Raw genomic sequence first — 27533 nt, forward strand, 5'->3', positions numbered from 1 at the left:
ATGTGTATTTAATTTTTGATAAACCTTTCCAAACAACTGATCTCCATAATGCTTTCAGTAGCCCTTTCCCCTACATACCATATCAACACTGGGCCTTATTAAATTTTTAGTATTTGGCAATTAATTATGAGTAAGGTTGATCAGCTTTTCAAATGTTTATTGACCATTTGTATTTCTTACTTTCAGCCTTGAATTGTTTCTATTCTTTAAATATTCATTTTTATGAGTTTGGGAATTAAGACATTATTTTTTTTTCTGTCAAATATTGCTATTATTTTATTTCCCAGTTCTAGATTTGTCTTTTAACCTTATTTGTGATTTTTTTGGAAAAATCATCCAAAAGTTCCCCCCCATATAGAAGTATTACATAGCCAAATGGGTTAGTCTTTTCCTCTGTGGCTTCAAAATTTTTTGAATTGTGTTGAGAAATGCCTTCCCCATTCTAAGATAAAAACATTTATTCATGTTTTCCACTAAAACTTTTTTTTATATTGATTTTTTTTTATGTTAGATTTTCATTGTTTTTTTGTTTCTCACACCAAAAGGTAATTTAAGTATGTAGCAATAGAAGAGTGGTAAAAAAAATCCATGTCAGAATTCTATACTTCCAGTACTAGATTTTTTTTGTACATTTGTAGAATTGTATTTATTGACAGAGAAGGATGTTTACATCATATGTAGAAAGAAAGGGAGTTACAAAAGAGAATGTTTAATATGCTATATCATATTTTGGTTTTTAAAAAGTAAATACATATGTAAATATTCATTAAAAAAACATCTGCAAGGTTATAAACCAACATGTTAACAGTTTTTATTTCTGCTAATGGAAATAAGACCAGTGGAAGGTGGTATATCAAAATCTTAACTATGTGGTTATCACAAGGTTTGTAGGATTTCAGTTGATTTTTTTGGACCTAGATTTATAATGTCCAACCTGACCTACCTTATCCATGGTTTTGCCTTACGCAATGTTTATTTAACTCTTTTTGACTTCTGGCAGACTGACCCAAGATCAATAAGTATTAAAAATAACCAGGAATAGTATCTAAAATATTTAGCAAACCAACCGTAGAGGTACTAACAAATAGGACAGGCTCTGAAAGCCTCCAACTAACTTTTTCATGGCTGGATCAGGAGACGGTTTGTGGTGGTGGTGGGAGCTCTGGTTGAGGGAGAGGCTACCAGAGTCATGATGCGGGAGATCTTGGAAGCTGGAGCAACAGCTATTTGTCAACTGCTATAGAAATATTTTAGTATTTTACACTGGCATGGCAGTGCTGGTGAGTAACATTAGCTAGCATGTATTGTTCACTTGCTTTGTACCCTTCACAGACCTGAGCACTTGCCATGTAATCTTTGAGTACTTGACATGTAGGTCACAGAAAGATACTGTGAGGAAAGTGCTATGATTATCTCTCATTTTACAGAAGGAAAATTTTAGTAAAGTTTCCAAATCTTAAAATTTATGATTTCTTACATCACTTTAAAATTTTTTTGTCTCTTAAATTTGATTTTATAAGTGACAGGTCAAATTCTTTCTTTTAGGGTTGTGGGAAAGATGAAGTAGGATTATGAATATGAGTAAAATCCTAAAGACTTTGTATTATTTCCTTTTCGTGCACTTGATTATTTCTTGACTAGCATGTTCAAATGGTGCTTTTAGCTTCATATTTCTGAAATGAAAGACATGTTAACATCAAGGTTTCAATATACACTAGAAAATAATAATAAACCAAAGGAACTTCAAGTATAAATTTTAATTTTTAAAGAAAAGAGTTTTAAAAAATTCTAGCTATTATAGATAAGACTAGTGCTTCCATTAACCAATATTTCTCTTTTTATTATCATGTTTAAGTAATTATAATTTACATTTTGCTTTTATGATTTTAAACAGTTGAAATAAATGTTCTGCTTAATTTTATTTATATCTGGTATCTTTGCTTCTGTACCTTTGGTGGTCTTTGAACATAAGTTTGGAAATTTTATATTTGCCAAAATTAAAAATGGTATGTTTTTCATGATCATTTCAACAGAGCTTATTTTAAAGCTTTTTTGAACTTCAACCTTTTCCCTCATCCTACAACTACAATCCAGTACATGTTGAATCTCAGTCATTCAAAAAGGAAAAACTAGAGACTGAGAATCAAGGTTTGTATATTTAAGGAAGGCCTTCTCCTTTCTTTCTGTATGTTTCACTTGTTTGAAATAAATCTTGATCTGCCAGTTCCTATGAAACTAAGAGTGACAGGATAGAGAAGAGGAAAAAGAAGGAAGTTGTCAGAAACCAGAAGCAATGAGCTGAGTTCTGCTTGTGGCCGTTTCTGGTCTACTCTAGTTCAGAGCTGGGCCTAAGGCTGGGAGGTCAAATGGACAGAACACTTACTGCCTGGGATCGTGGCTGGCCTCCATTACATACATGTCCTTTGGCTATGGGCAGGTCATCTGAGCCTTCCATAATTCATTTATCCATTTGTTAAAGTAGAACTTATGATTGCCCAACTCTCTTTCTTTCTTAGTTGTTCTGAGGGTCAGAGTAGAGAATTCTGTGAAAACATTCTGAAAGATCTGAGGTCCTCCATAAGTATGGGGGAATGTTATTAAACCTTCCATGCCAGCGGCCTGTTACATTTCTTGAGCCAGCCACTTGAATTCCTTATTCCTCAGAAAACGAACAACCCAATCAAAAAATGGGCAGGGCTTCCCTGGTGGCGCAGTGGTTGAGAATCTGCCTGCTAATGCAGGGGACACGGGTTCGAGCCCTGGTCCGGGAAGATCCCACATGCCTCGGAGCAACTGGGCCCATGAGCCACAACTACTGAGCCTGCGCGTCTGGAGCCTGTGCTCCGCAACAAGAGAGGCCGCGATACTGAGAGGCCCGCGCACCGTGATGAAGAGTGGCCCCCGCTTGCCGCAACTAGAGGAAGCCCTCGCACAGAAACGAAGACCCAACACAGTCAAATAAATAAATAAATAAATAGGGCTTCCCTGGTGGCACAGTGGTTAAGAATCAGCCTGCCAATGCAGGGGACACGGGTTCGAGCCCTGGTCTGGGAAGATCCCACATGCCGCGGAGCAACTAAGCCCGTGGGTCACAACTACTGAAACCCACGTGCCTAGAGCCCATGCTCTGCAACAAGAGAAGCCACTGCAATGCGAAGCCCGCACACTGCAAAGAAAAGTAGCCCCCGCTCGCTGTAACTAGAGAAAGCCCGCCCACAGCAACGAAGACCCAACACAGCCAAAAATAATAAATAAATAAATAAAATAAATTTATAAAAAATAAATAAATAAATAAATAAATAATTAAAGATGCTAATAATTAAAAAAAAAAAAAATGGGCAGAAGACCTAAATAGACATTTCTCCAAAGAAGATATCCAGATGGCCAACAGGCAAATGAAAAGATGCTGAACATCGCTAATTATTAGAGAAATGCAAATCAAAACCCCAATGAGGTGTCACCTCACACCAGTCAGAATGGCTATTATCAAAAAGTCTACAAATAATAAATTCTGGAGAGAGTGTGGAGAAAAAGGAACTTAATGATGTGGTAGTTTTAAAAAGCATTGACAGAGTCATCATGAATTGAATCAGAACTTAGTTGGAGGGACTTCCCTGGTGGTCCAGTGGCTAAAACTCTGTGCTCTCAATGCAGGGGGCCCGGGTTTGATTCCTGGTCAGGGAACTAGATCCCACATGCTGCAACTAAAGAACCCACATGCTGCAACTAAAAGATCCCGCGTGCTGCAACTAAGACCTAGCGCAGCCAAATAAATAAATAAATGTTTAAAAAAAAAACTTAGTTGGATATCCTCAAACTTACTTTACAGTGCAGTATTGTTTTTCGTTTGAACAATATAAGATGTCATAATCTTTTCTGTATTTAGGGCTTTTAGACTTTTACGGCTTCTGAAAGTCTAAATCCAGCCTGTAGAGGGCTTCATAATTTTATACTTAGAGTGAAGGGTAAAATATGACTATCAGAAGAATAGTTCTCACCTCCCACTTATTCCAAGGATAAATAAACATTTAAAATCTTAAGGAGTTTTCAAGATTTATCAGAGTACAAAATTATTAAAAATCTTCTTGCTAAATTCTAAAGTTTAAAGTTACATTTAAATCACTGAGTTGCTTTTAGAAATAGTGAACAGCAGCAACAACAAAAAACTTTGTAAGTTTCAAACATCCTGGTTAAAAGGTTTTGTTTTTCTTTAGGAAGATTTGATTGCTCAAATTCAAAAGAAATATACCATATAAAAACATGGTGAAGTAAACTGGCCGAAAAATTGTAAAACTAGATCATCAGTTTAGCGTTGTAGTAATCATTGGCATTATTTTTACCATTCTCTGATGTACAATTAGGTTATGCCAGTTCCTCAGCCTGACTCATGGTCTTACAGATTTTAAACTAATGCCTCCTTTACCTTTAGGAATTTCTGGATGTCCTCATTTTCTACCAATTTACCGTTTTAATCACTTTGTTAATTCAGTTATTTCACGTTAAACCACTTGAAACCAGTAAGAAGACAATGAGAAGGCTTGGAGCATGTGAGAAGGAAAGAAGAAATAAATGGAGTCAGGGAGAACAAATAGGAGAGGCAAGACGAAAGTGATCCAGATAGGGAGTAGAAAAAAAATATGGGAGTTGTAAAAATTTACAGAAGCATAAAGAAATAAAATGAATAGTGGTGATCTGGGCAAATCCTTGCAAAATCTGATGTTCAACCAAATTGTGTCAGGATGATCAAGCCTTAAAATGGTCAGCCTTTTTATTCTTTTCTATATTTGTTAAACTCCTTAATATGAACCATTTTCAATAAACATGGAACTAGTTTATAGATAATCTCTCCTCATTTTATTTTGTAAAATTTTCCCTTGCAAAATATTTAGCACAAGCTGCAAAAAATTAAACCAAGCTGCGAAATATGTAGTTTTATAAATATCTGGATAATAAGGTATTTGCTGTGACTTAAATGTGATATTATTGCCAAACCTTGTCTTAGGAACATCACATTTGTACTGTATTAGTTTAGATTCAGCTTCAAAGAGGCCATTTAGAAGAGTCACTGCCTTGGCTGCCAGACATGGCTGGTTTGAATACCAATAGATAAAAAACAAGTTAAATAGTTTGAAAATGAATAGCTTGAAAACAAATGGCTCAGATGAGCAGCTCAAAATCAAATTGGTTGAAATGAGGGACTGACATTTCTAATCACTGAACTGATGGAATTTCTGAACTAAAAATTTAAGTTTAGAAAGTACTAATTAAATGTTTGAGAAAAGAAGATTACAAGGAAGGCAATATATGTTGTGATATGAGCCAGAAAACTTAGTCTCAAATTCTACTCTGTGATACAGAAACTGTGAATTTGGTCAACTCACATAACTACTTTGAGCCTCAGTTTTCTACCTTGTAGTATTGTTGGTGGTATTTGGTATGTGAGGATTAGAGGTGGTGTTTGTAAAGTGTCTGGTATGGTGTGCTTGGCACATAGTAGACAGTCTTTATTGTTATGTGCAAACTAAAAAAAGGAAGGTTTAAAATATCACTTACAGCTAAATCACAGATAAGTTAATCGTAAGTCAGCATTTCTTCTATGAGTCTAACCTGTTCTGAGTACCATTAGGCTAACCTTGATACAAAGTATTTCTTGCTTTTAAAATTAAACATATTCAAACTGACTTTCTGCTCATTGTCTAAAGGAATTGAGTCTTTGTCATTCTCAAGAGAGAACTAAGGGGGGAAAAAGAGAACGAAGGGTTGCATGTGTTTGCATTAAAGTATTAACAGTGGGCTTCCCTGGTGGTGCAGTGGTTGAGAATCTGCCTGCCAATGCAGGGGACACGGGTTCGAGCCCTGGTCTGGGAAGATCCCACATGCCGCGGAGCAACTAGGCCCGTGAGCCACAACTACTGAGCCTGTGCAACTGGAGCCTGTGCTCCGCAACAAGAGAGGCCGCGATAGTGAGAGGCCCGCGCACCGCGATGAAGAGTGACCCCCGCCTGCCACAACTAGAGAAAGCCCTAGCACAGAAACGAAGACCCAACATAGCAATCAATGAATCAATAAATAAATCTTAAAAAAAAAAAAAAAAGTATTAACAGTATATTAGCTGTGTAGATTTTTAGCTCAGAGATAATGTTATAATCACCCAGGTAGAGATGCCATGAGAGATATCTAGATAATAACATAAAGAACATTGTTTTCTAATCCATGTATAAGGAGTGGCGAACTGATTTAGATTTTTGGGAGAGTGGCAGAAGCTCTGAAAATTAGTATAGATTTAAGTTTGGGCTAATAAAAATGGATGCAAGTTACAGTAGCATTTGCTCAGTAAATGGGGTAAGGTATCTCAGGTCTACTTAAATAATATTAAACAAATACTAAAAATTTAACACTGGGTATTCCTTGGCAGTCCAGTGGTTAGGACTCTGTGCTTCCACTGCAGGGGGCACAGGTTCGATCCCTGGAGAGGGAACTAAGATCCCGCAAGCCATGTGGTACAGCCAAAATAATAATAATAATAATAATAATAATAATGATAGTAATAATAATACAATGTCAAAAAAAATTAAAACTAAAAAGTTAAATTAGGTTAAGAATACAGAAGTCACTTAAATTGCCACTTTTATATGACTAGTATGCTATTGTAGGCCAAAGTTGTGGCAAAAAAAATTATATTTTCATTTGGTAAGACTAATAAAAAGATGAAATTATCATGTTAAAAGCCTACAGAGAAAAAGAAAGTCATGACAATACCTCAAGCTCTTCCTTTCCAACCTGGGCCTGGCAGGATGGCTCCTGCAAAGAAGGGTGGTGAGACGAAGCGTCTATCTGCTCACCAACCAGGTCATGACCAGGGAATACACCATTAACATTCACAAGCACATCCCTGGAGTGGACTTCAAGAGTGTGCCCCTCAGGTACTCAAAGAGATCCAGAAATTGGCCAGCAAGGAGATGAGAACTCCCAATGTGCTCATTGACACTATGCCTAACAAAGCTGTCTGGGCCAAAGATATGAGGACTATCCCCTACCATATCTGTGTGCGGTTGTCCAGAAAACATAATGATGATGAAGATTCACCAAACAAGCTCTATATGTTGGTTACCTATGTACCAAGGAGGTAACCACTTTCAAAAATCTGTCACCACTTTCAGAAATCTACACAGTTGATGTGGAAGGGAAGGGAACTGACCACTGATTGTCAAAGAAAGTTATAAAACTGCCCCCCCCAAAAAAAAAAAAAAAGAAAAAGAATGTCATATGAGAAACCAAAATAACACAGAGTGTTTTTTTGCCCATCCAGTGTTGGAAAAATTATCTAATAATTGAATATTCTACTTGTCTAATAATTATCTAATACTTCTGATAAGTTAGAGGAATAGGACTTATATTCTAACGGATGACATTATAAATCAGCACAATCATTCTGGAAGGCAATTTCTATTAAAAGCCTTATGCATTGTCCTAATAATTCTATTTTAGGAATTTATCCATAATGAAATATTTAGTTATAAGGACATTCATCAAAGCACTGTTTACTATTACAATATCATGTAGCAAATAATGGAGACAACCTAAATGTCTAAGAGGATTGTTTATATAAATTATAGTACATCCAGGTAATGTTTTTCTCACATAGAAAGATGTTCACAATATAATGTAAAGCAGGAAAAATTGACTACGAAATAGAATTACACCATTATTGTGGGTTTTTTTTTAATAAATTTATTTTATTTTATTTATTTTATTTTTGGCTGCGTTGGGTCTTCGTTGCTGCACGTGGGCTTTTCTGTGGTTGCGGCGAGCGGGGGCTACTCTTCATTGTGGTGTGCAGGCTTCTCATTGTGGTGGCTTCTGTTGTTGCAGAGCATGGACTCTAGGCATGCGGGCCTCAGTAGTTGTGGCACACAGGCTCAGCAGTTCGGCTCACGGGCTCAAGAGCGCAGGCTCAGTAGTTGTGGCACACGGGCTTAGTTGCTCTGCAGCAAGTGGGATCTTCCCGGACCAGGGCTCAAACCAGTGTCCCCTGCATTGGCAGGTGGATTCTTAACCATTGTGCCACCAGGGAAACACATTGTCATGTTTTAAATGTATGTATGTGTTTAGATGTGTGTAAATGCCCCTGTATAAAAGGTTTGTAATATTATATATTTAGGTGGTTATTACTGGAGGATGAATATATATATTTAAAAATTTTTGATTGTCTATATTTTCTAATTTTTTTACCTTGAGCATTTATTTCTTTTGTACTTTACAAAAATAGAAGATTATTTTTAATTTTAAACATAACTGATACATAACTATACCTCAGTAAAAAAGATACAAATAAAAATTCAGCTGGGAGACTTCCCTGGTGGCGCAGTGGTTGAGAATCCGCCTGCCAGTGCAGGGGACACGGGTTCGAGCCCTGGTCCGGGAAGATCCCCCATGCTGCAGAGCAACTAAGCCCAGGCGCCACAACTACTGAGCCTGTGCACTAGAGCCCGCGAGCCACAACTAGTGAGCCCATGTGCCACAACTACTGAAGCCCAGGCGCCTAGAGCCCACGCTCTGCAACAAGAGAAGCCACCACAATGAGAAGCCCGTGCACCGCAACGAAGAGTAGTCCCCGCTCACCGCAACTGGAGAAAGCCCGCACGCAGCAACGAATACCCAACGCAGCCAAAAATAAGTAAATAAATAAATAAATATTTTTTTAAAAAAATCACCTGGATAGTTTATGGAATTTGAAATCATATATTGATGAAAATCTAGAACTTAATACTAAATTTGTTTATCAGGAGATTTTATTCCTAAAATAAATTGTTTCTATGACCTTGGACATTTATATTTTTATTGTGTTTAGTCTGTAACAAATTTATGTAAATTTTATTTATTTATTTATTTTTCAGAATTCCTGTATGTTTTGTTTTTTTTTTGGCCTAGCTGCTCTGCTGGCAGGATCTTAGTTCCCCGACCAGGGATTGAACCCAGGCCCTTGACAGTGAGAGCACGGAGTCCTAACCACTGGACCACCAGGGAATTACCCTTACCTAAATTTTAAAAAGAAAATAGTGACCATGCTTTGAATTTTTTAAAAAAATGCCTTTATTTTATTTTTAAAAGAATTCCTTAGGTAGGTTAAGCATCTCTCCATTTTAGGGTTAGAGAAAATAAGGAAAAAGTCAAATATCCTGCCTAGTGCCTTGGAGATAGTCAGTTTTTCTTTTCTGATATCTTACCTGTGAATAGACAAGTAATAGAATTTAAAAAATACTAACATGATCCACTAACACTGTACTATTTTGTTGCTAACATTATAACTTCACAGTGGGAAGAACTTGAAAAGATTTTACAAACTGACCCTTTTACTTACAAGTTTTTCAGCTGATAATATTATGATATAATTCTGTCAGTAATATTACCTTTGATTTCATTGGGTTTTCATCATTACTGTATAATTTGAGAGCATTACTAATGATAGGAAAGGTATATATATATATATATATATATACATAATATATGATTCTTATACATTTAAGTTTCTGCTTTCTTTTCAGGTATGACAGCAGTTATCTGTACTTACCCTCTTGATATGGTTAGAGTACGCCTAGCATTCCAGGTGAAAGGGGAACACACTTATACGGGAATTATTCATGCATTCAAAACAATTTATGCAAAGGTATTTCATTTTTACTTTTCTTGTCTATAACATGTCCTTTTATATTTAGGCAAATGTTTTGAATGTCATTGTTTTGAAAGTTATTGTTTTACTTATAATTACTGATACTAATCATAATTGTGAAAACACATCTGTGTTTCAGTGTGGGTCCAGAATAATTTTTCCTGTATAATGTATGCTTTTGTTCTTTTGCATTTATCATAATGAGCCCAGTGTAATTTCACTTCTAATTTTTCTTCACTCAAAAGGAAGGTGGTTTCCTTGGATTTTACAGAGGCTTGATGCCTACTATATTAGGAATGGCTCCATATGCAGGTATGTTTTAAATTTGGCAAAATCTTGGTTTTTCATTTTCTTGTAGGAGTGATTTTAAAGTTTAGCATTTTATATTTAAGCCCCTAATCTGTCCAGAATTACTTTTTTTGCTCCCTAAAGATAGTCATTGATTAATTTCTCCTTTCCCCAGTGATCTGTAGTGCTACTTCTTAAAACAATAATAGAATGCAGTTTTATAGTAAGTCTTTATATTTGGTAGGACAAGTCCCTTGCTCCTTTTTTTCAGGAATGTAAGGACTGTAGATATTTTGCTATTCCATGTGCATTTTAGAATCATTTTTTGATGTTGCACAAAAATCCTTGTTGGAATTCTGAATGAAATTGCATACAGATCTTGGACATTTTTGTTAGATATATTCATAGACACCTTATAAGTTGTTGTGTCTTTTAGAAAATTACATTTTCAGTTTATTGCTTGATTTAATTTTTATATGATTTTATAGCTAGCCATTATTCTACTTGTTGATATGATAGCCAGCTACCATGTTACTTGTAAATGCTTTGGATTTTCTGTGTGGACCATTACATCCTGTGCAAATAACATCATTTTTCTTACTTCTGTTCAAATCCTTATTTGTCTATTTATTTTTTTCTTATCGTACTGTACCAGCTAAGGACCTACAGTGCAGCAGTCAATAAAAGTGATGATACTTGGCATTTTGGCTCGTTACTGATTTTATAAATTTATTTATTTTATTTATTTATTTTTGGCTGCGTTGGGTCTTCATTGCTGCATGTGGATTTCTCTAGTTGCGGTGAGCAGGGGCTACTCTTCGTTGCGGTGCGTGGGCTTCTCATTGTGGTGGCTTCTCTTGTTACAGAGCACGGGCTCTAGGCGCACGGGCTTCAGTAGTTGAGGCTCGCAGGCTCTAGAGTGCAGGCTCAGTAGTTGTGGCGTACGGGCTTAGTTGCTCCGCGGCATGTGGGATCTTCCTGGACCAGAGCTCGAACCCGTGTCCCCTGCATTGGCAGGCGGACCCTTAACCACTGCGCCACTAGGGAAGCCCAACATTCTTTTTTTTAATATATATATTCTTTTCCATTGTGGTTTATCACAGGATATTGAATATAGTTCTCTGTGCTAGACAGTAGGACCTTGTTTATCCATTCTATATATAAAAGCTTACATCTGCTCACCCCAACCTCCCGCTCCATCCCTCCCCCAGCCCCCTCCCCCTTGGCAACCACCAGTCTGTTCTCTATGTCCAAGATTCTGTTTCTGTTTCATAGATAGGTTCATTTGTGTCATATTTTAGATTCCACATATAAGTGATATGGTATTTGTCTTACCATTATGAAACTTTCTTAATATCATCTAGTATATTGTCATTGTTCAAATTCCCCCCATTCATAATTTTTTTTTGCCCAGATCCAACTTAATATTTGCCTGGGGTATCTTTTTTCATCCTTTCATTTTCTACTTTGTCATGTTTTTGTTTTAGGTATTTATTTTGTAATCATTATATATATATAGCTGGGTATTTCTTTAATCTGGTCAGTAAAATCTTTTAATTGCCGGTTAGTATACTTAATGGTTATTGTGATTATTGATATATTTGGACTTGTTTCTTTACCTTGCTATTGATTTCCACTTGTTTTTCTTTTTTATATGCTTTTTAATAAATTTATTTGTTTTATTTATTTATTTTTGGCTGCACTGGGCCTTCGTTGCTACACGCAGGCTTTCTCTAGTTGGGGCAAGCGGGGGCTACTCTTCCTTGCAGTGTGCAGGCTTCTCATTGCGGTGGCTTCTTTTGTTGTGGAGCACGGGCTCTAGGCGCACAGGCTTCAGTAGTTGTGGCACGCAGGCTCAGTAGTTGTGGTTCACGGGCTCAAGAGTGCAGGCTCAGTAGTTGTGGTGCACGGGCTTAGCTGCTCCGCAGCGTGTGGGATCTTCCAGGACCAGGGCTCGAACCCGTGTCCCCTGCATTGGCAGGCGGATTCTTAACCACTGTACCACCAGGGAAGCCCTGTTTTTCTTTTTACGTTTCTTTTTATTCCTTTCTTGTTTGCTTATTTTTCTGAATCTTTACCCCCCCCAAATATTTTATAAATATATAAGTTTATTTGCTTCCTCCTATGCTTGATGGTCTTTATTTATTTAGTTAGTTTGTTGTTTGTTTTATTTCTTGTGGCTTTTTTTGAGTGGTCTTTAATTATGAGTCCATTACTTGATTTTAACCTCTGAGTTTCTGACCCAGTGATTTCATCTTCTGTAGGCCCAATGGCAGGATCTGTCTCAATGGCTTGGCTGCTATTGCCATCAAAATGTAGAGTCACTCCACCTCTCTCATGGGCCACAATTCCCAAGTGGGCCTCATATTATATTTTTGGAAGGTGGTGCTGCTAGGGATTCTTGGAAACCTTCTCTTCCTTTTTGTAAGCCCAGCAATGGATATAGTTGCTCTGCAATGACAAAGTTCCTCAGAATACCTAGACTGCCATTATGCTGGAATCAGAACTCTTTAGTTTTTTTACTATATTTTTTTCTCTTTCTAATTTTTTTTGTTTGTTTTTAGTTTTGTTTTTGAAATACATTTTTTACATAGTTATAGTATGTATATAATTTTGTTTCTTAATTTTTTCCCATTTCCCAAATGGTTTTCAAATTTCTGAATACTATTCACATTTTTATTAATTGTGTCATATTTCAGTGAATACCATTCCGCATAATTAAGGTATTTCTATTTTTTTTCTACTTGTGTTTAATTTGCTATGAATTTCCTTGTTGTGAGCTTTTCCTGTGGTTAAGATTTCTGTATTTAAGTCTATAGAATAGATTTCCCATATATAAAAGTGTATGGGGACTTCCCTGGTGGCTCAGTGGTTGGGAATCTGCCTGCCAATGCAGGGGACACGGGTTCAAGCCCTGCTCTGGGAGGATCCCACATGCCGTGGAGCAGCTAAGCCCGTGTGCCACAACTACTGAGCCTGTGCTCTAGAGCCCGCGAGCCACAACTACTTAGCCCATGTGCCACAACTGCTGAGGCCCGCGTGCCTAGAGCCCGTGCTCCACAACAGGAGAAGCCAGCGTGATGAGAAGCCTGCGCACCACGACAAAGAGTAGCCCCCACTCGCTGCATCTAGAGAAGGCCCGTGTGCAACGACGAAGACCCAATGCAACCAAAAATAAATAAATAAAAATAAAATTAAAAATTAAAAAATAAAAACCACTTCTTTAAAAAAAAGTTTATGAATATTCTAAAGTTGTATAGCATCATTATAAAATACTATAAGATCATAAGAATTTTATATAAAGAATAAATGCATATATTGAGGTGTTATCCTAGACTGAATTTTTGTTAGTGCTTATTTGTTTTTAAGAATCAAGTATCTTTTTCAATATGTTTTAAAAATTCAGTAGATATCAAGATGTCTTGAGTAATGTTTAGTTGATAGGTATACTTGAGTTCTGTTAATTTTTTTAATGTATGACTTTAATCCTTTTATTATAAAATCGTGTAAATATTCAGCCAGCACCAACTGCACATTATCAATAACTTAATTCAATATTCATTAGATTCCATGTGTCTGGTGAGTCTCTCATTGTCATAACTCTTCCTCGAAGACAACATTAGACACTGAATTGAAATAACAATGCTTTATCACTTTTGAATTTCTTGCTTCTACCTTACATTATCACCATCATTGTTATTGTAAATATGTCACATTTACTTAAGATTACTAATCATTAATTTAACTTTTACTTATGGAAAACCTTGGAAAACTGTTCAATTCTATTCATGTATAAGGTGGCATTATACTCAACTACTACCTTTATTCAGTGAACTGAACATTGTTAGTGTGTGAAAAACCAATGTATAATTTTTTATAGGTGGTAATTTTGTTATCTTTAGGTTATTTGTAAACATTAATTAAATCTTTTTATCTTAGATTAAGCCAAACATTGGAAATCAGGAAATGCATAGTTAGTCCCTTGAGTTAATTGGTTATTATGTAAGAATGGTGTCTTCTCACAGCTCACATTCTGTTAAGCATCGTGGTGAATTTATATTTTGTTTTTCAGGTGTTTCATTTTTTACTTTTGGTACCTTAAAGAGTGTTGGGCTTTCCCATGCTCCTACCCTTCTTGGCAGACCTTCATCAGACAATCCTAATGTCTTAGTTTTGAAAACTCACATAAACTTACTTTGTGGTGGTGTTGCTGGAGCAATAGCACAGACAATATCGTAAGTTTCTTCATCAAATTAATTAAATCAAATTACATTTATCCAATACTGATTTTTAGCATTGGTTAGTTGTCTTATTTTTTCTAATAGATTATTAAAACACAGGATCCCTTGCAAAATATAAATATTAATTTAATACATTTTTTCCAACGTGCCTGCACTTTAAGCATATTATAAATAACTTCGTGCCAAATTGACCAAATTAGTTTGAACCTACTCAATTTCTGTGGATTTTAAAAGAAAGAAAGGAAAAAGAAAGCTAGAAAGAAACACTATAGTTTTCATCCATATTTCCTCATGAATTTGCCTGTATGAGTTTTCTGAAATTTGAGCCATTTAGTGTGTGTGTGTGTGTGTGTGTGTGTGTGTGTGTGTGTGTGTGTGTAGGTACAACTTCTCTTGCAGTAAATCTTGAAGACCTACTTTGTGCCAGTCAGTATGCTAGGCATTGGGAGTTTCACTGAAGGAAAAACAAAAGTATTGCCTCAAGAAGCCTATACTTTTTTTTTTTTTTTTTTTTTTTTTTTTTGGCTGCCTTGGGTCTTCGTTGCTGCGTGCAGGCTTTCTCTAGTTGCAGCGAGTCGGGGCTACTCTTTGTTGCGGTGTGGGGGCTTCTCATTGTGGTGGCTTCTCTTGTTGCGGAGCACAGGCACTAGGCTCTCAGGCTTCAGTAGTTGTGGCGCATGGGCTTCAGTAGTTTTGGTGCACGGGCTTCAGTAGTTGTGGCGTGCAGGCTCTAGAGTGCTGGCTCAGTAGTTGTGGCACATGGGCTTAGTTGCTCCGCAGCATGTGGGATCTTTCCAGACCAGGGCTTGAACCCGTGTCCCCGCATTGGCAGGCGGATTCTCAACCGCTGTGCCACCAGGGAAGTCCCAAGGAGCCTATACTCTTATTAAGACAGTAGCAATGCAAGGGAGTTTTATATTAATATAAGTGTATTAGGGACATAGATAAATTAGGTGGAAAGTGTAATTGGAAAGTTGGCTTTAGAGAATTTCTGTAGACCAAGAGAGATTGGATAGATGAGATAAAAAAAGGCTGCAATACTAAGAAGCAGGAACTTTTCAGGAACAGGAAGAAGGGAAGCTCTCTGTGACTGAGGAGTATCCTGAAAAACAGGAAGACAACAGGAAATAGTAGTGTCACAAAGGCTCAAAAAAGAGTATCCAATGGAAAAAGAAAATTCAAAGTAAGATGGGTAATGAAAAGTAAGGTATTCATCGGATTTCACAATGAAGGATTACTTTTGTGAAGACAGATTCAGTATACTTGTGTGTGGGAGCAGATCATACTAGACTGAAAGTAAAGGAAAAAAGGTGTAGGGACTTCCCTGGTGGTCCAGTGCCTAAGACTCCGTGCTCCCAATGCAGGGGGCCCGGGTTCAATCCCTGGTTTGGGAACTAGATCCCACATGCCGCAACTAAGAGTTCGCATGCTGCAACTAAAGATTCCGAATGCCACAACTAAAAGATCCCGCACGCGGCAACAGTGATCCCGCATGCCGCAACTAAGACCTGACACAGCCAAATAAATCAATAAATATTAAAAAAAAAAAAAAGGTGTGTAGTTTACTTTTAGAAACATGGCTGCAGAACCTTGTTCATTTGCAGAGACATGATCACCTCTAGCTATTCTGATTCTCTTCTTGGTTTTACTGCCCCTTTTCTTTATTATTTACTTCCAATTTAGATCTTTAAAATCTGTCTTCTCTTTTCCACTTACTTCATAAGCTATATTCTACACCCACTGACTCTTTTTTGTTTTTAATATTTATTTATTTATTTGGCTGCACTGGGTCTTAGTTGCGGCACACGGGATCTTTGGTGCTGCATGTGGGATCTTTAGTTGTGACATGCGAACTCTTAGTTGCGGCAACTTTCCCTTTTCAGGTATCTCGCTGATTCATGTCTTCCTCCTCCTACCTATCTGTGCTGATTTTTGTAAGGCCTAGCCAGACTTTGGGCCTCTGCTCTTCCCGTAAACATCCAGAATAGCTGACCTATCTTTATGGTTTCAGTGGTCACCTCTGTACAGATAACTAATTCTATTTAAATCTTCATTGCTCACTCTCATTACTTCTCTAGCAAGCTCTTGGATGTTTCTACCTGGACTTCTGTCCTCAGTTCAAGCTCTGTAATTCATATACTGCTTTCCTGTCTTCTTTTTCGTGTCTGTCCTCGGCCCCCAACTTTCCTATTTGTTACTGATCACCATTAATCTTCTAGTCCTGGTAATACCTTGAGATCATTTTTCACATTGTACATATCCAAATATTTTTGTCATTTTTTTGCTTAAAAACATTACCTAGAATGTTATTTTCTTTCTTTCCCATTGTTATTTCCCTAGTTCTGATCCTTCTACTTTGTCTTCTTACTTTCTCTTTATTAATCAATTCCTTCCACCCAGACACATCTTTTCCTGCTTGGAAACTGAATCCTTCAGGTTGGGGTTTTGGTCCCTTTATTCCCCATAAAGTTTTTTCCTCTCTCTACCTCCCATTAAAAGATAATTCAGGACTTCCCTGGTGGCGCAGTGGTTAAGAATCCGCCTGCCAATGCAGGGGACACGGGTTCGAGCCCTGGTCCGGGAAGATCCCACATGCTGCGGAGCAACTAAGCCCGTGCGCCACAACTACTGAGCCCACGTGCCACAGCTACTGAAGCCCACGCACCTAGAGCCCATGCTTCACAACAAGAGAAGCCACCACAATGAGAAGCACGTATACCACAACGAAGAGTAGCCCCTACTCGCTGCAACTAGAGAAAGCCCGCGTGCAGCAACGAAGACCCCACACAGCCAAAAATAAATAAATATTTTAAAAATTTGAAAAAAGATAATTCATGGAGGGGAATTCCCTGGTGGTCCAGTGGTTAGGACCCCGCACTTTCACTGCAGGGGGCATGTGTTGGATCCTTGGTTGGGGAGATAAGATCCTGCAAGCCGTGAGGCAGGGCCAAAAAAAAAAAAAAGGTAATTCATGGAGATGCTGCTTAGATGCATAGAGCTCTTCATCTATTACTAATGTTATTTCTTAAGCTGTTTGGTTGGTACATGGGTGGTTTTTTTATTATAATTATTTCATAGTAAATTTAAATGTATATAAAAGTATATAATTATTTTCGTCATATCACTTATGTATATATTATATATATGTATGTATATATACATATGTGTGTATGTATATATATATGTATAAACAAGAGCTTTGAATAGGGAAGTAGAAAGCAGCTTTATGACATAGAAAATGTCTCTAAGACTCAATTTTCTTATCTTAATATTGAGATAACAGTACCTACTTCACACAATTGTTGTAAAGATGGAATGAGATAACGTACATAAATTGCTTAGCACAGGACCTAACATAAGCAGTCAACATTAGCCCCAAAAAAGTAATTAAAAAAAAAATCACCTGGGGTCCCACTCCTAAGAGATTACTTTTGTATATTTCATTTTAGGCAATCTTTAAAATTTTTTTTAAATTGAGGTATAATTAATGTACAATATTATATTAGTTTCTGTTATATAACATAATGATTTGATATTTGTATATATGGTAAAATGACCATGACAATAAGTCTAGTTAACATTCGTCACCATACATAGTTGCAGAATGAGGCAATCTTTTCACATAGAATTTTCTCTATCCTCTAAATGCAATTATCTGTATTGTTAATTTTAGCCCTTAAGGAGAATTTTTTGTTGGCCTACTGTATACAGGGGCACTTGCTGAATACTCTTAGGGTCGTGGTTCTTAACTGGGGTGGTTTCGCCGCTAGCGGACGTTTATTAATGTCTGGAGACATTTTTGGTTGTTACAACTGGGGGTGTGCTACTGGCATCTAGTGGGTGGAAGCCAGGGGTTTACCTAAACACCCTACAATGCCCAGGACAGCTCCCACAACTAAGAATTATCCAACCCAAAATGGCAATAGTGCCAAAGTTAAGAAACCCTGTCTTAGGGTTACAACAATGGAAAGCACCCCGTCTATTTCCTCAGGAAGTGGCATTTAATTTGGTTTGGGGGAATAAATAGAACTTGATATTGGGTGATGAAAGAGAAGAATCATTTAACCCATGGGAACCACTTAGGCAAAGGCAAGGAGACCTCTGTATTGTTATTTGATTTTATTCATATGCCTATATCCTGACTCCCAGATTAGACAAAACAGTAAGAGAATAGGAACACATTATTTCCTAGCATACATAGGGCTTTGTATTCAATAATTGCTGAGTAGAAAACTAAAAATCATTTTTAAGTCCTTCTTTTTCTTTTTTTAGCTACCCATTTGATGTAACACGTCGGCGAATGCAGTTAGGAACTGTTCTTCCAGAATTTGAAAAGTGCCTGTAAGTTCTTCATTTGTCATTGTTCAATTTCTTTAGGAAATGTAATGTGTATAGTAAGTAGGGAGATAGGACTGTGATCTCACTAGTAGTCTAGAGCTTTCATTTTATCTCCCATAGTATTCTTTGGTAAACTGAATTTAATGAGGTCCTAATCCTCCTATTAAAATTTTCATTTTAGGGAATTCCCTGGTGGTCCAGTGGTTAGGACTCGGTGCTTTCACTGTGGGGGCCAGGGTTTGATCCCTGATCAGGGAACTAAGATCCCACAAGCCTTGCGGCCAAAAAAAAAAGCAAATTTAATTTTAGAGCAGCTCTTTTAAATAAAAATATGATGTGAGCCACATATGTAATTTAAAATTTTCTGGTAACCTAACCACATTAAAAAAGTATAAAAAGAAACAGATGAAATTGTTTTAAAATATTTTATTTAAACCAATATATTTAAAATTTATCACTTCAACATTTCAGTATTTTACATCCTTTTAAAAAAAATACTAAGTGTTTGAAATCCAGGGTGTATCTTACACTCACAGCACATCTCAATTTTGGACTTCCCACATTTCATGTACTCAGTAGCCACATGTGGCTAGTGGCTACCACTATTGCATAGCCCAGCTCTAGAGTTTTCTATAATCTGTAGAAATTTCGAATCATTCTGTTTGATTGGTGATGTGTTGTTCCTCAGGGGAAGAGCAGAATGTTTATTCAGGACCATGAATTGCCTTCATTCACCCAAAAGATTTTTTGAATATTTCAGTCTACATTGCATATTGAAAGAGAAAGACAAAGCCCAAAATGTTGGTTTGAAAGGAAAGAACACTGAAACAAGAAAGTCTTTATTGATGAAATCTGAAAGATAGTCCTTCAAGCTTTAGTTCTATAACCATCTGCTCATTGTAGCATAGAACGTGAGCAGAAACTTGAGAGTTTAAAGGGCAACTGCTCATATATCCTTTAAAAAGACTACATCAATATTTCAAATATTATTATGAAATAGTGTTGCTAGTAAATGTCACAGACATAATGCAAACAAAATATATGGTATTAATGAGCCCTGGAATCCTATGCATAATGCTTGTACTTGTTTGGAATGAATTGCTCTTTTATTATGAATTTTTAGCTTGGTTTTTTTTTTTTAATTAATTAATTTATTTATTTATTTTTGGCTGCGTTGGCTCTTTGTTACTGTGCACGGGCTTTCTCTAGTTGTGGCGAGCAGGGGCTACTCTTCGTTGCAGTGCGCGGGCTTCTCATTGCGGTGGCTTCTCTAGTTGTGGCGAGCATGGGCTCTAGGTGCGTGGGCTTCAGTAGTTGTGGCTCTCGGGCTCTAGAGCGCAGGCTCAGTAGTTGTGGTGCACGGGCTTAGTTGTTCCGCGGCATGTGGTATCTTCCAGACCAGGGATTGAACCCATGTCCCCTGCATTGGCAGGCGGATTCTTAACCACTGTGCCACCAGGGAAGTCCTTTAGCTTGTTTTAACACTTGCCTTCCAAAAGCTACTCAGATGGCATTTTTAGCTTCTTGTAAAAATGCTATTATGGATCCTGAAATTGTCTCTTCGTGACTGGGCATAAAGGTGTCATCATTTAACCATTCTCTTTCAGTACCATGCGGGAGACTATGAAGTATGTCTATGGACACCATGGAATTCGAAAAGGATTATATCGTGGTTTATCTCTTAATTACATTCGCTGCGTTCCTTCTCAGGCAGTGGCTTTTACAACATATGAACTTATGAAGCAGTTTTTTCACCTCAATTAAAAAATATCGTTATTTCTTTTCCTTAAACTCTCAGAGGGAAAAATAAAATGTTAATTTAATTTGGGGAGAACATTACTTGAAGGGGGATATTTACCCTGTCACAGGAACCACTGGTATTTTAGTACTTGATTTTTCTATTCATCACAAATCAAAAGTGCTTACTATACTTTTTACGCCAAAAGTTATATCTTAGAACATTGCAAAAAAATCCTAAGCTGATGCTGGCTAATCAGTAAGGTTATTTGAAACCATTTTAAAGTTTTATTTGGATAGAACTAACTTAAAATGGGATTCAAAAGGTTGCCATTAGTTTTATCATGCTATTCCAAGCTTTTAATTGTAATCATGATTTTCAAAGACTCTAATGTTGGTTGCTGTTATTGTTATTATTATTATTAACAATCTTGGTTATATTGCAGCAGAATGATGAGAGCTGAAATTTTAAGTTATATAAACCATAGGTTAGAAGCCAGCATTGAAGTATTATTCTTAATATTTCCCTTCTCATAATTCTGCTCCGCTGGATAAAAGGACAAACACTTTTTCTCTTCATTTTTTGATAAATATTGTATTCAAAAAGTAACCATGTAGAGACTCATCAGTAAGTCAAGAATTTTCAGGTATTGCTCAAATGTTATTACCAGTTTCTGAGTGATTTAAATGTGTTTTTAAAAGTCAGTGTATTTCCCAAAGGCAGTAATAGTAAATACTGAATATCTTTGCTCTCAAAACAAGTTAGCATTATAGATTTGTTTTTGTTAGATGATTTGATGTATACTAGAAAATTTATTTAAGTGGACTGTGAAATATCCATTAATATAGATGTGAATGTCAAAGAATGTTTCCAAGATATTATGTTATGACACAGCAACTAGTTCTTCCACGTAAAATAATTTTAGTGCAATATAAACTTAAGTAGAGATGTAAAACATGATCTGAATTGCTATCATTTATATTAAAATGGTTTAAAATGTAAGAATTCCAGTTATTATGTTTAGAGTAGTTTTTATGTTTTATTATAAGCATGACAAAAATGGGAGGGGAACAGTTAATAGTTCTGTCCTCAGAAATAGCAATTTGTAGAATTGATGTGATTTTTAAGACATTAGAAAACTAAATTGAAAGTGTTATTTCTGCTTCAATTTTTATTTTTTTGCATAAAAGATTTCTTGTCATAACTTGGTAAAAATTATATGAACTGGTTTCATTTTCAAAGTCTTTATTTTAAAATAAATGTGTATCTTTGTATGATTTATAAGTGTACCCACAGGTAAAAATACATGTGTTCCTAAAACTATTTTGTATATTTTCATTTCTCGGCTACACTGTAGCTAAATACTGCTATCAAATCTCAAGATAATTTAAATGTATAAAATAAGTATCTCAGTTATGTTATCAATAAAAGAGGACTGCAAATATTTTTTTAAATAAAAATTTGCATTCTATGTTACAGAATACATAGGTAAAAATTTGCATTCTATGTTACAGAATACATAGGTTATTAAAAATAAATTTTATTCATATTTCAACAATTATTCCTCTCTTTTAACTATTTACATTATTGAAGCACAAATATTAAACATAATGGAAGAATACTTAAAATAATGACAGTATTTTTATCTGATTTATTTCAGATTGATAACTCAAAGTGAATCTTGACAGATTATCTTCCATTTGAATATTGACTGTTTATGTTTTGATCTCCATTGTAATACTTTCCTTGCCTTTTATTGGGTACAGCCCTCTGATCTATAGAATGGGGCAGTGATTTTGTTTAGGGATTGATGAGTGAGGTACCATTCCTAGCTGTTAATGGTGGCCTGTATGGAGATGGAAAGGTTAGTGGGTATATATAATAATATCTTACAACATTTTCCCCCAGATTACTCAACATCCATTTATGCAGCACCCATTGTGTGCCACGGATTATATCGGCATTATGGGGGCATACCTTGAGAGGTCTGTTAACTGTACTTGCAGTCTGATTTGGATTCCCAATAGCATCTATCACTGGGTATTTCTCTAACAGGGTATGTACCATACTTTTTAGTTACTGCATGTTTACTTGTCCTCCCAATTGGTTCTTTCATGGGCAGAGTCATACCTTCATCCTCTTTAAGGAGAACAGGGTATGGCATCATAATAGTTGCTCAATGATGTTTACTGATGGGCAGAAGGAAGGTTTGGTCCCTGTTTTTGGAGAAAATGTTCTGGTAGAGAGAAACGAGGCACAAATAGTTCAGGGAAAGAGCAATTTAGAAAGAAAGTTATTTGTTTTTTCTTGACAGAAATGTCTTGTTGCTAATTTGAGCCAGGATGAATGGCAAATAATAATACCTATATTATATCAGTATGCGTTGCCTTGCAGAGTGGGCCAGTGATATCTGACATACTTGTATAGCAACTGTATACTTAAACACTTACATCAATTCTTTGAATATGACATTGTTACAAACTAGAAATCAATGACAAATAATAAGTCATGTATATTTCCTGAGGATTTACTATGTTCCATTCCTTATTTTAAGCACTTTTGATGCCTTAACTCTATAACAGTACTATAAGATAGGCACTATTAAATGTTCCTTTTTTACGGTTGGGATAACTGAGACCCAGGGATATCAAGTAACTTGCCCAGGTTCACACAATAAGTGGTGGATCTAAGATTCAGCCTACAGCCTAGTCTACTAGCCATGATGCTATACTTCAACACAGTAGTATCCTTCCTATTCACATAAAGCTCTAATATGTAATAAATACAAACCAATTAATAGAATGATTACAGTTTTTGGAAAGTGCTTTAGAAATTTTTTTTTGCTCCCCCCCCCCGGCCCCCCTCCCCCCCAGCAAGAGGGTTGCGGGATCTTAGTTCCCTGAATAGGGATTGAGTGCAGAGCCCTTGACAGTGAAAGCACAGAGCCCTAACCATGAGACTACCAGGGAATTCCTGGAAAGTGCTTATTAAGGAAGTAAATAGATTACATGATAGAGAATAATTGTTGTGTGTAAGGATCAGAGTGCTACTTTAGAATGGTCAGGGAAAAGTTTCTTTGATGTGCTAAACTTTAAGCCTACACATGAAAAGGAAGTAGTCGTGCAAAGAGCTGTGGGGGAAGAATGGCCCAGATGAAGGGAACAGCACAGTACAAAAACTCTGAAACTGGAAAAAGTTTAGTTTGACACAGGAATTGTCAGAAGCCCAGTGTCAGTGAAGCTCCCTGAGTGAGGGAGTAGCAATAAATAGGTTGGAGAAATAGACAAAGGCATCAAAAGTGCTTAAAATAAGGAATGGAACATAGTAAATCCTCAGGAAATATACATGACTTATTGTTTGTCATTGATTTCTAGTTTGTAACAATGTCATATTCAAAGAATTGATGTAAGTGTTTAAGTATACAGTTACTATACAAGTATGTCAGATATCGTTATTTGATGCCTTAACTCTATAACGGTACTATAAGATAGGCACTGTTAAATATTCCTTTTTTACAGTTGGGATAATTGAGACCCAGGGATATCAAGTAACTTGCCCAGGTTCACACAATAAGTGGTGGATCTAAGCCCAGTGTGAATGAAGCTCCCTGAGTGAGGGAGTAGCAATAAATAGGTTGGAGAAGTAGACAAAGGGCAGATCAATGTATTTAGGGCTCTATAGGATATAGTAATGATTTTGTCTTTTATTCTAAATGCAATGGGAAGCCTTGAAGGTTTTCAGTAGGGGAGTAAAATTGCCTGATTATATTTTTACAAAGATCACTCTGCTTTATCAACAATTATATGCACTTAAAACAGAAATCAGGGAATTCCCTGGTTGTCCAGTGGTTGACTCTGTGCTTCCAATGCAGGGGGCGTGGGTTTGATCCCCGGTTGGGAAACTAAGATTCCACATGCCGGTGCAGCCAAAACAAACAAACAAAACAAAAAAATAAAAAACAACAACAGAAATCAACAAAATTAAAAACAGACAATAGAGAAAATAACAAACCCCAAAATTGGTTTTTTGAAGAGATCAACAAAATTGGTAAGCCCCTTAGCTAGACTGATAACTAAAAAGGAACATAAATTACCAATATCAAGAATGGGGAATTCCCTGGTGGTCCAGGGGTTAGGACTCCACGCTTTCACTGCCGAAGGCCCGGGTTCAATCCCTGGTTGAGGAACTAAGATCCCACAAGCCATGCAGCGTGGCCAAAACAAAAATAATGAAAAAGATGACATTACTATGGATCCTATGGATATTAAAAAGATAATACGGGATTTCTAAATAACTCTTTGCTAAGGAATTTGATGACTTAGATGAAATGGACAGAGGCTTTGAAAATCACAACCAAAACTGATGTAGGTGAAACAAAATCTGCATAACCAATTAAAGAAACTGAATTTATCAAAAATCCTTCCACAAAGAAAACTCCAGGCTCAGATTGTGAATTCTGTTGGACATCTAAGAAAGAAAGAATTTTATACAAACTTTCAGAAATCAGAAGAGAGCACTTTTATGATGCCACTATAACCTTGATGCCCAAACCTGACCAAGTTGTTACAGAAAAATAAAATTACCAACCAGTATCCTTCAGGAACAAAGATGGAAAAATCTTTAACAGCATATTAGCAAATCAAATCCAGCAATACATAAAAAGTTTATTGTATCATGACGAAATTGGGTTTATCCTAGGAACGCCAAGTTGTTTCACAATCTTAACTCAATAGTGTAATTTCCTGTACTCACAGAATAAAGGAGAAAAACACATGATTCTTCAATAGATGCAGAAAAAGCACTTGGCAAAATTCAAAATTGATACATTATAAAAATTAATCGGGCTTCCCTGGTGGCGCAGTGGTTGAGAGTCTGCCTGCCAATGCAGGGGACACAGGTTCGAGCCCTGGTCTGGGAAGATCCCACATGCCGCGGAGCAACTAGGCCCGTGAGCCACAACTACTGAGCCTGCGCGTCTGGAGCCTGTGCTCCGCAACAAGAGAGGCCGCGATAGTGAGAGGCCCGCGCACCGCGATGAAGAGTGGCCCCCGCTTGCCACAACTAGAGAAAGCCCTAGCACAGAAATGAAGACCCAACACAGCCATAAATAAAATAAAAAAATAATTAAAAAAGAATAAATGTCGTTAGGAGGAAAAAGCTAATCAATAGTGGCTAACATTAAAAAAAAAATTAATCACATCAGGGATAATGTGATTAATCACATTAATCACATTCCTCAATCTGATAGAGCATTTTGTCAGATTAATTTTCCAACCGTACATCTCATCTCACATGTTCTTCTCGTGTCATTGACACTCATCCCATCAAGAGGTAGAGACCATTCCCTCCCCTTACATCTGGTTGAGTGGGCTTGTGTCTACGGTGGAAGTGATGCTGTGTCACTTCTGAAGTTACGTTGGAAAGCTGAAACAGCTTCCATCTGGTCTTTTGGAATGCTCGCTCTTGGAATCCTCACAACATGCTGTGAGGAAGCCAGGCAGCCCCTGTAGAGAAACTGTCAGCCAGCCTCCACTTGCCAGCCATTTGAGTAAGCCATCTTCAAAGTGGATCCTCCAGCTTCCAGCTGATGCTTCATGGACAGAGAAAAGCTTTCCTCACAGAGCCCTGCCCAAAATGAAAATTCATAAGCCAATAAAAATGATCGTTGGGGACTTCCCTGGCGGTCCAGTAGTTAGGGCTCCTCGCTTCCACTGCAGGGGGCGCAGGTTTGATCACTGGTTCGGGAACTAAGATCCCACATGCCACAAAAATAAATAAATTAATTAATTAAAAAAGATTGTTGTTTAAAGACACTAAGTTTTGGAGGTTTGTTTTTGTTTTTTACATAGATTAGATAACCATAGCAAATATTCATGAAAAACCTACAGCTAGCATCATATTTAATAGTGAAATATTGAATGCTTTCCCGCTAAGATCAGTAGAAGGCAAGGATGCCCAGTGTCAGAACTTCTATTTAACCAGTGAACTTAAGAAAGAAAGTGAAATAAAGAGCATAAAGATCAGAAAGGAAGAAGTAAAACTGCCTCTATTTGTAGATGACATGATTATTTACATAGAAAGTCTTAATGAATCTACAAAACAACTACTGGCAAAGTCTCAGGATATAAGGTAAATTTTATTTATCTTATCTTTTTGGCCGCACCACGTGCCATGTGGGATCTTAGTTCCCTGACTAGGGATCAAACCTGTGCCCCCTGCATTGGAAGCGTGGCATCTTAACCACTGGACCACCAGGAAAGTCCTAAGGTAAACTTTAAAGATTGTATTTTTATATACTAGCAGGAAGCAATTGAAAAACAATTTCATTTAAAATAGCATCAAAAAATATACTTAGGGCTTCCCTGGTGCTGCAGTGGTTAAGAATCCGCCTGCCAATGCAGGGGACACGGATTCGAGCCCTGGTCCGGGACGATCCCACATGCCGCGGAGCAACTAAGCCCGTGCGCCACAACTACTGAGCCTGTGCTCTAGAGCCCGTGAGCCACAACTACTGAAGCCCACGCGCCTAAAGCCCGTGCTCCGTAACAAGAGAAACCACCACAATGAGAAGCCCGCGCACCGCAAAGAAGAGTAGCCCCCCTCGCCACAACAAGAGAAAGCCCACGCGCAGCAATGAAGACCCAACGCAGCCAAAAAATAAGCAAATAAAATAAATAAATTTTAAAAAAACTTATAAAAAATATATATATACTTAAATTTAACAAAATCTATGCAAGAGCTTTACACTGACAATTACAAAATGTTGCTGAGAGACATTAAAGAAAATCTATATAAATGGAGAGATAAACCAGGTTAATGCATTAGAAGTCTCTATATTTTAAAGAAATCAATACTTCTCAAATTGATTTTAGGTCTAATGTAATCTCAATCATAATTTCAACAGGCTCTTTGTAGAAATTCACAACCTGATTCTAAAATTTATATAGAAATGTGAAGGACCTAGAATACCCAAAGCAGTCTTTAAAAAGAACAAAGACATACAGTACCTGTCTGTATGACTTACTATAAAGATGTAGTAATCATGACAATGTGATACTGGCATAAGGAGTCACAAACAGAATAGAGAGCCAGAAATGGACCTATACTTATATAGTCATTTGATTTTTTTTAACAAGGTGCCAAAGCAATCCCATGGGGGAAGGGTAGTCTTTTCTACAGATGCTACTGGAAAAACTGGATATGCACATGGTTGGGGGGACGGGGAGGGGGGAACACGACTCATTCTCCACCTCATACC

The 27533-nt window shown here is 37.0% G+C and overlaps 1 protein-coding gene across 3 annotated transcripts in view; it reads left to right on the top strand.

Moving 5' to 3' along the window:
* The window catches only part of SLC25A16 (solute carrier family 25 member 16), a 34831-nt gene extending 12995 nt beyond the window's left edge, over positions 1 to 21836 (top strand). Inside the window, exons 5-10 of one of the 3 annotated variants that reach the window (XM_036828780.1) lie at positions 9546 to 9667; positions 9916 to 9982; positions 14031 to 14193; positions 18472 to 18540; positions 20117 to 21763; positions 21799 to 21836. In XM_036828780.1, the coding sequence (XP_036684675.1) occupies positions 9546 to 9667; positions 9916 to 9982; positions 14031 to 14193; positions 18472 to 18540; positions 20117 to 20222 (527 nt within the window). In that variant the 3' untranslated portion in view covers positions 20223 to 21763; positions 21799 to 21836. Of the gene's footprint in view, positions 1 to 9545; positions 9668 to 9915; positions 9983 to 14030; positions 14194 to 18471; positions 18545 to 20116; positions 21764 to 21798 lie in introns of those variants that run through there. The other 2 variants (XM_036828779.1, XM_036828778.1) reach the window with 2 other exon arrangements.
* Positions 21837 to 27533: the final 5697 nt, after the last annotated feature.

This window comes from Balaenoptera musculus, chromosome 16, assembly GCF_009873245.2.
Source record: "Balaenoptera musculus isolate JJ_BM4_2016_0621 chromosome 16, mBalMus1.pri.v3, whole genome shotgun sequence".
Lineage (NCBI taxonomy): Eukaryota > Metazoa > Chordata > Mammalia > Artiodactyla > Balaenopteridae > Balaenoptera > Balaenoptera musculus.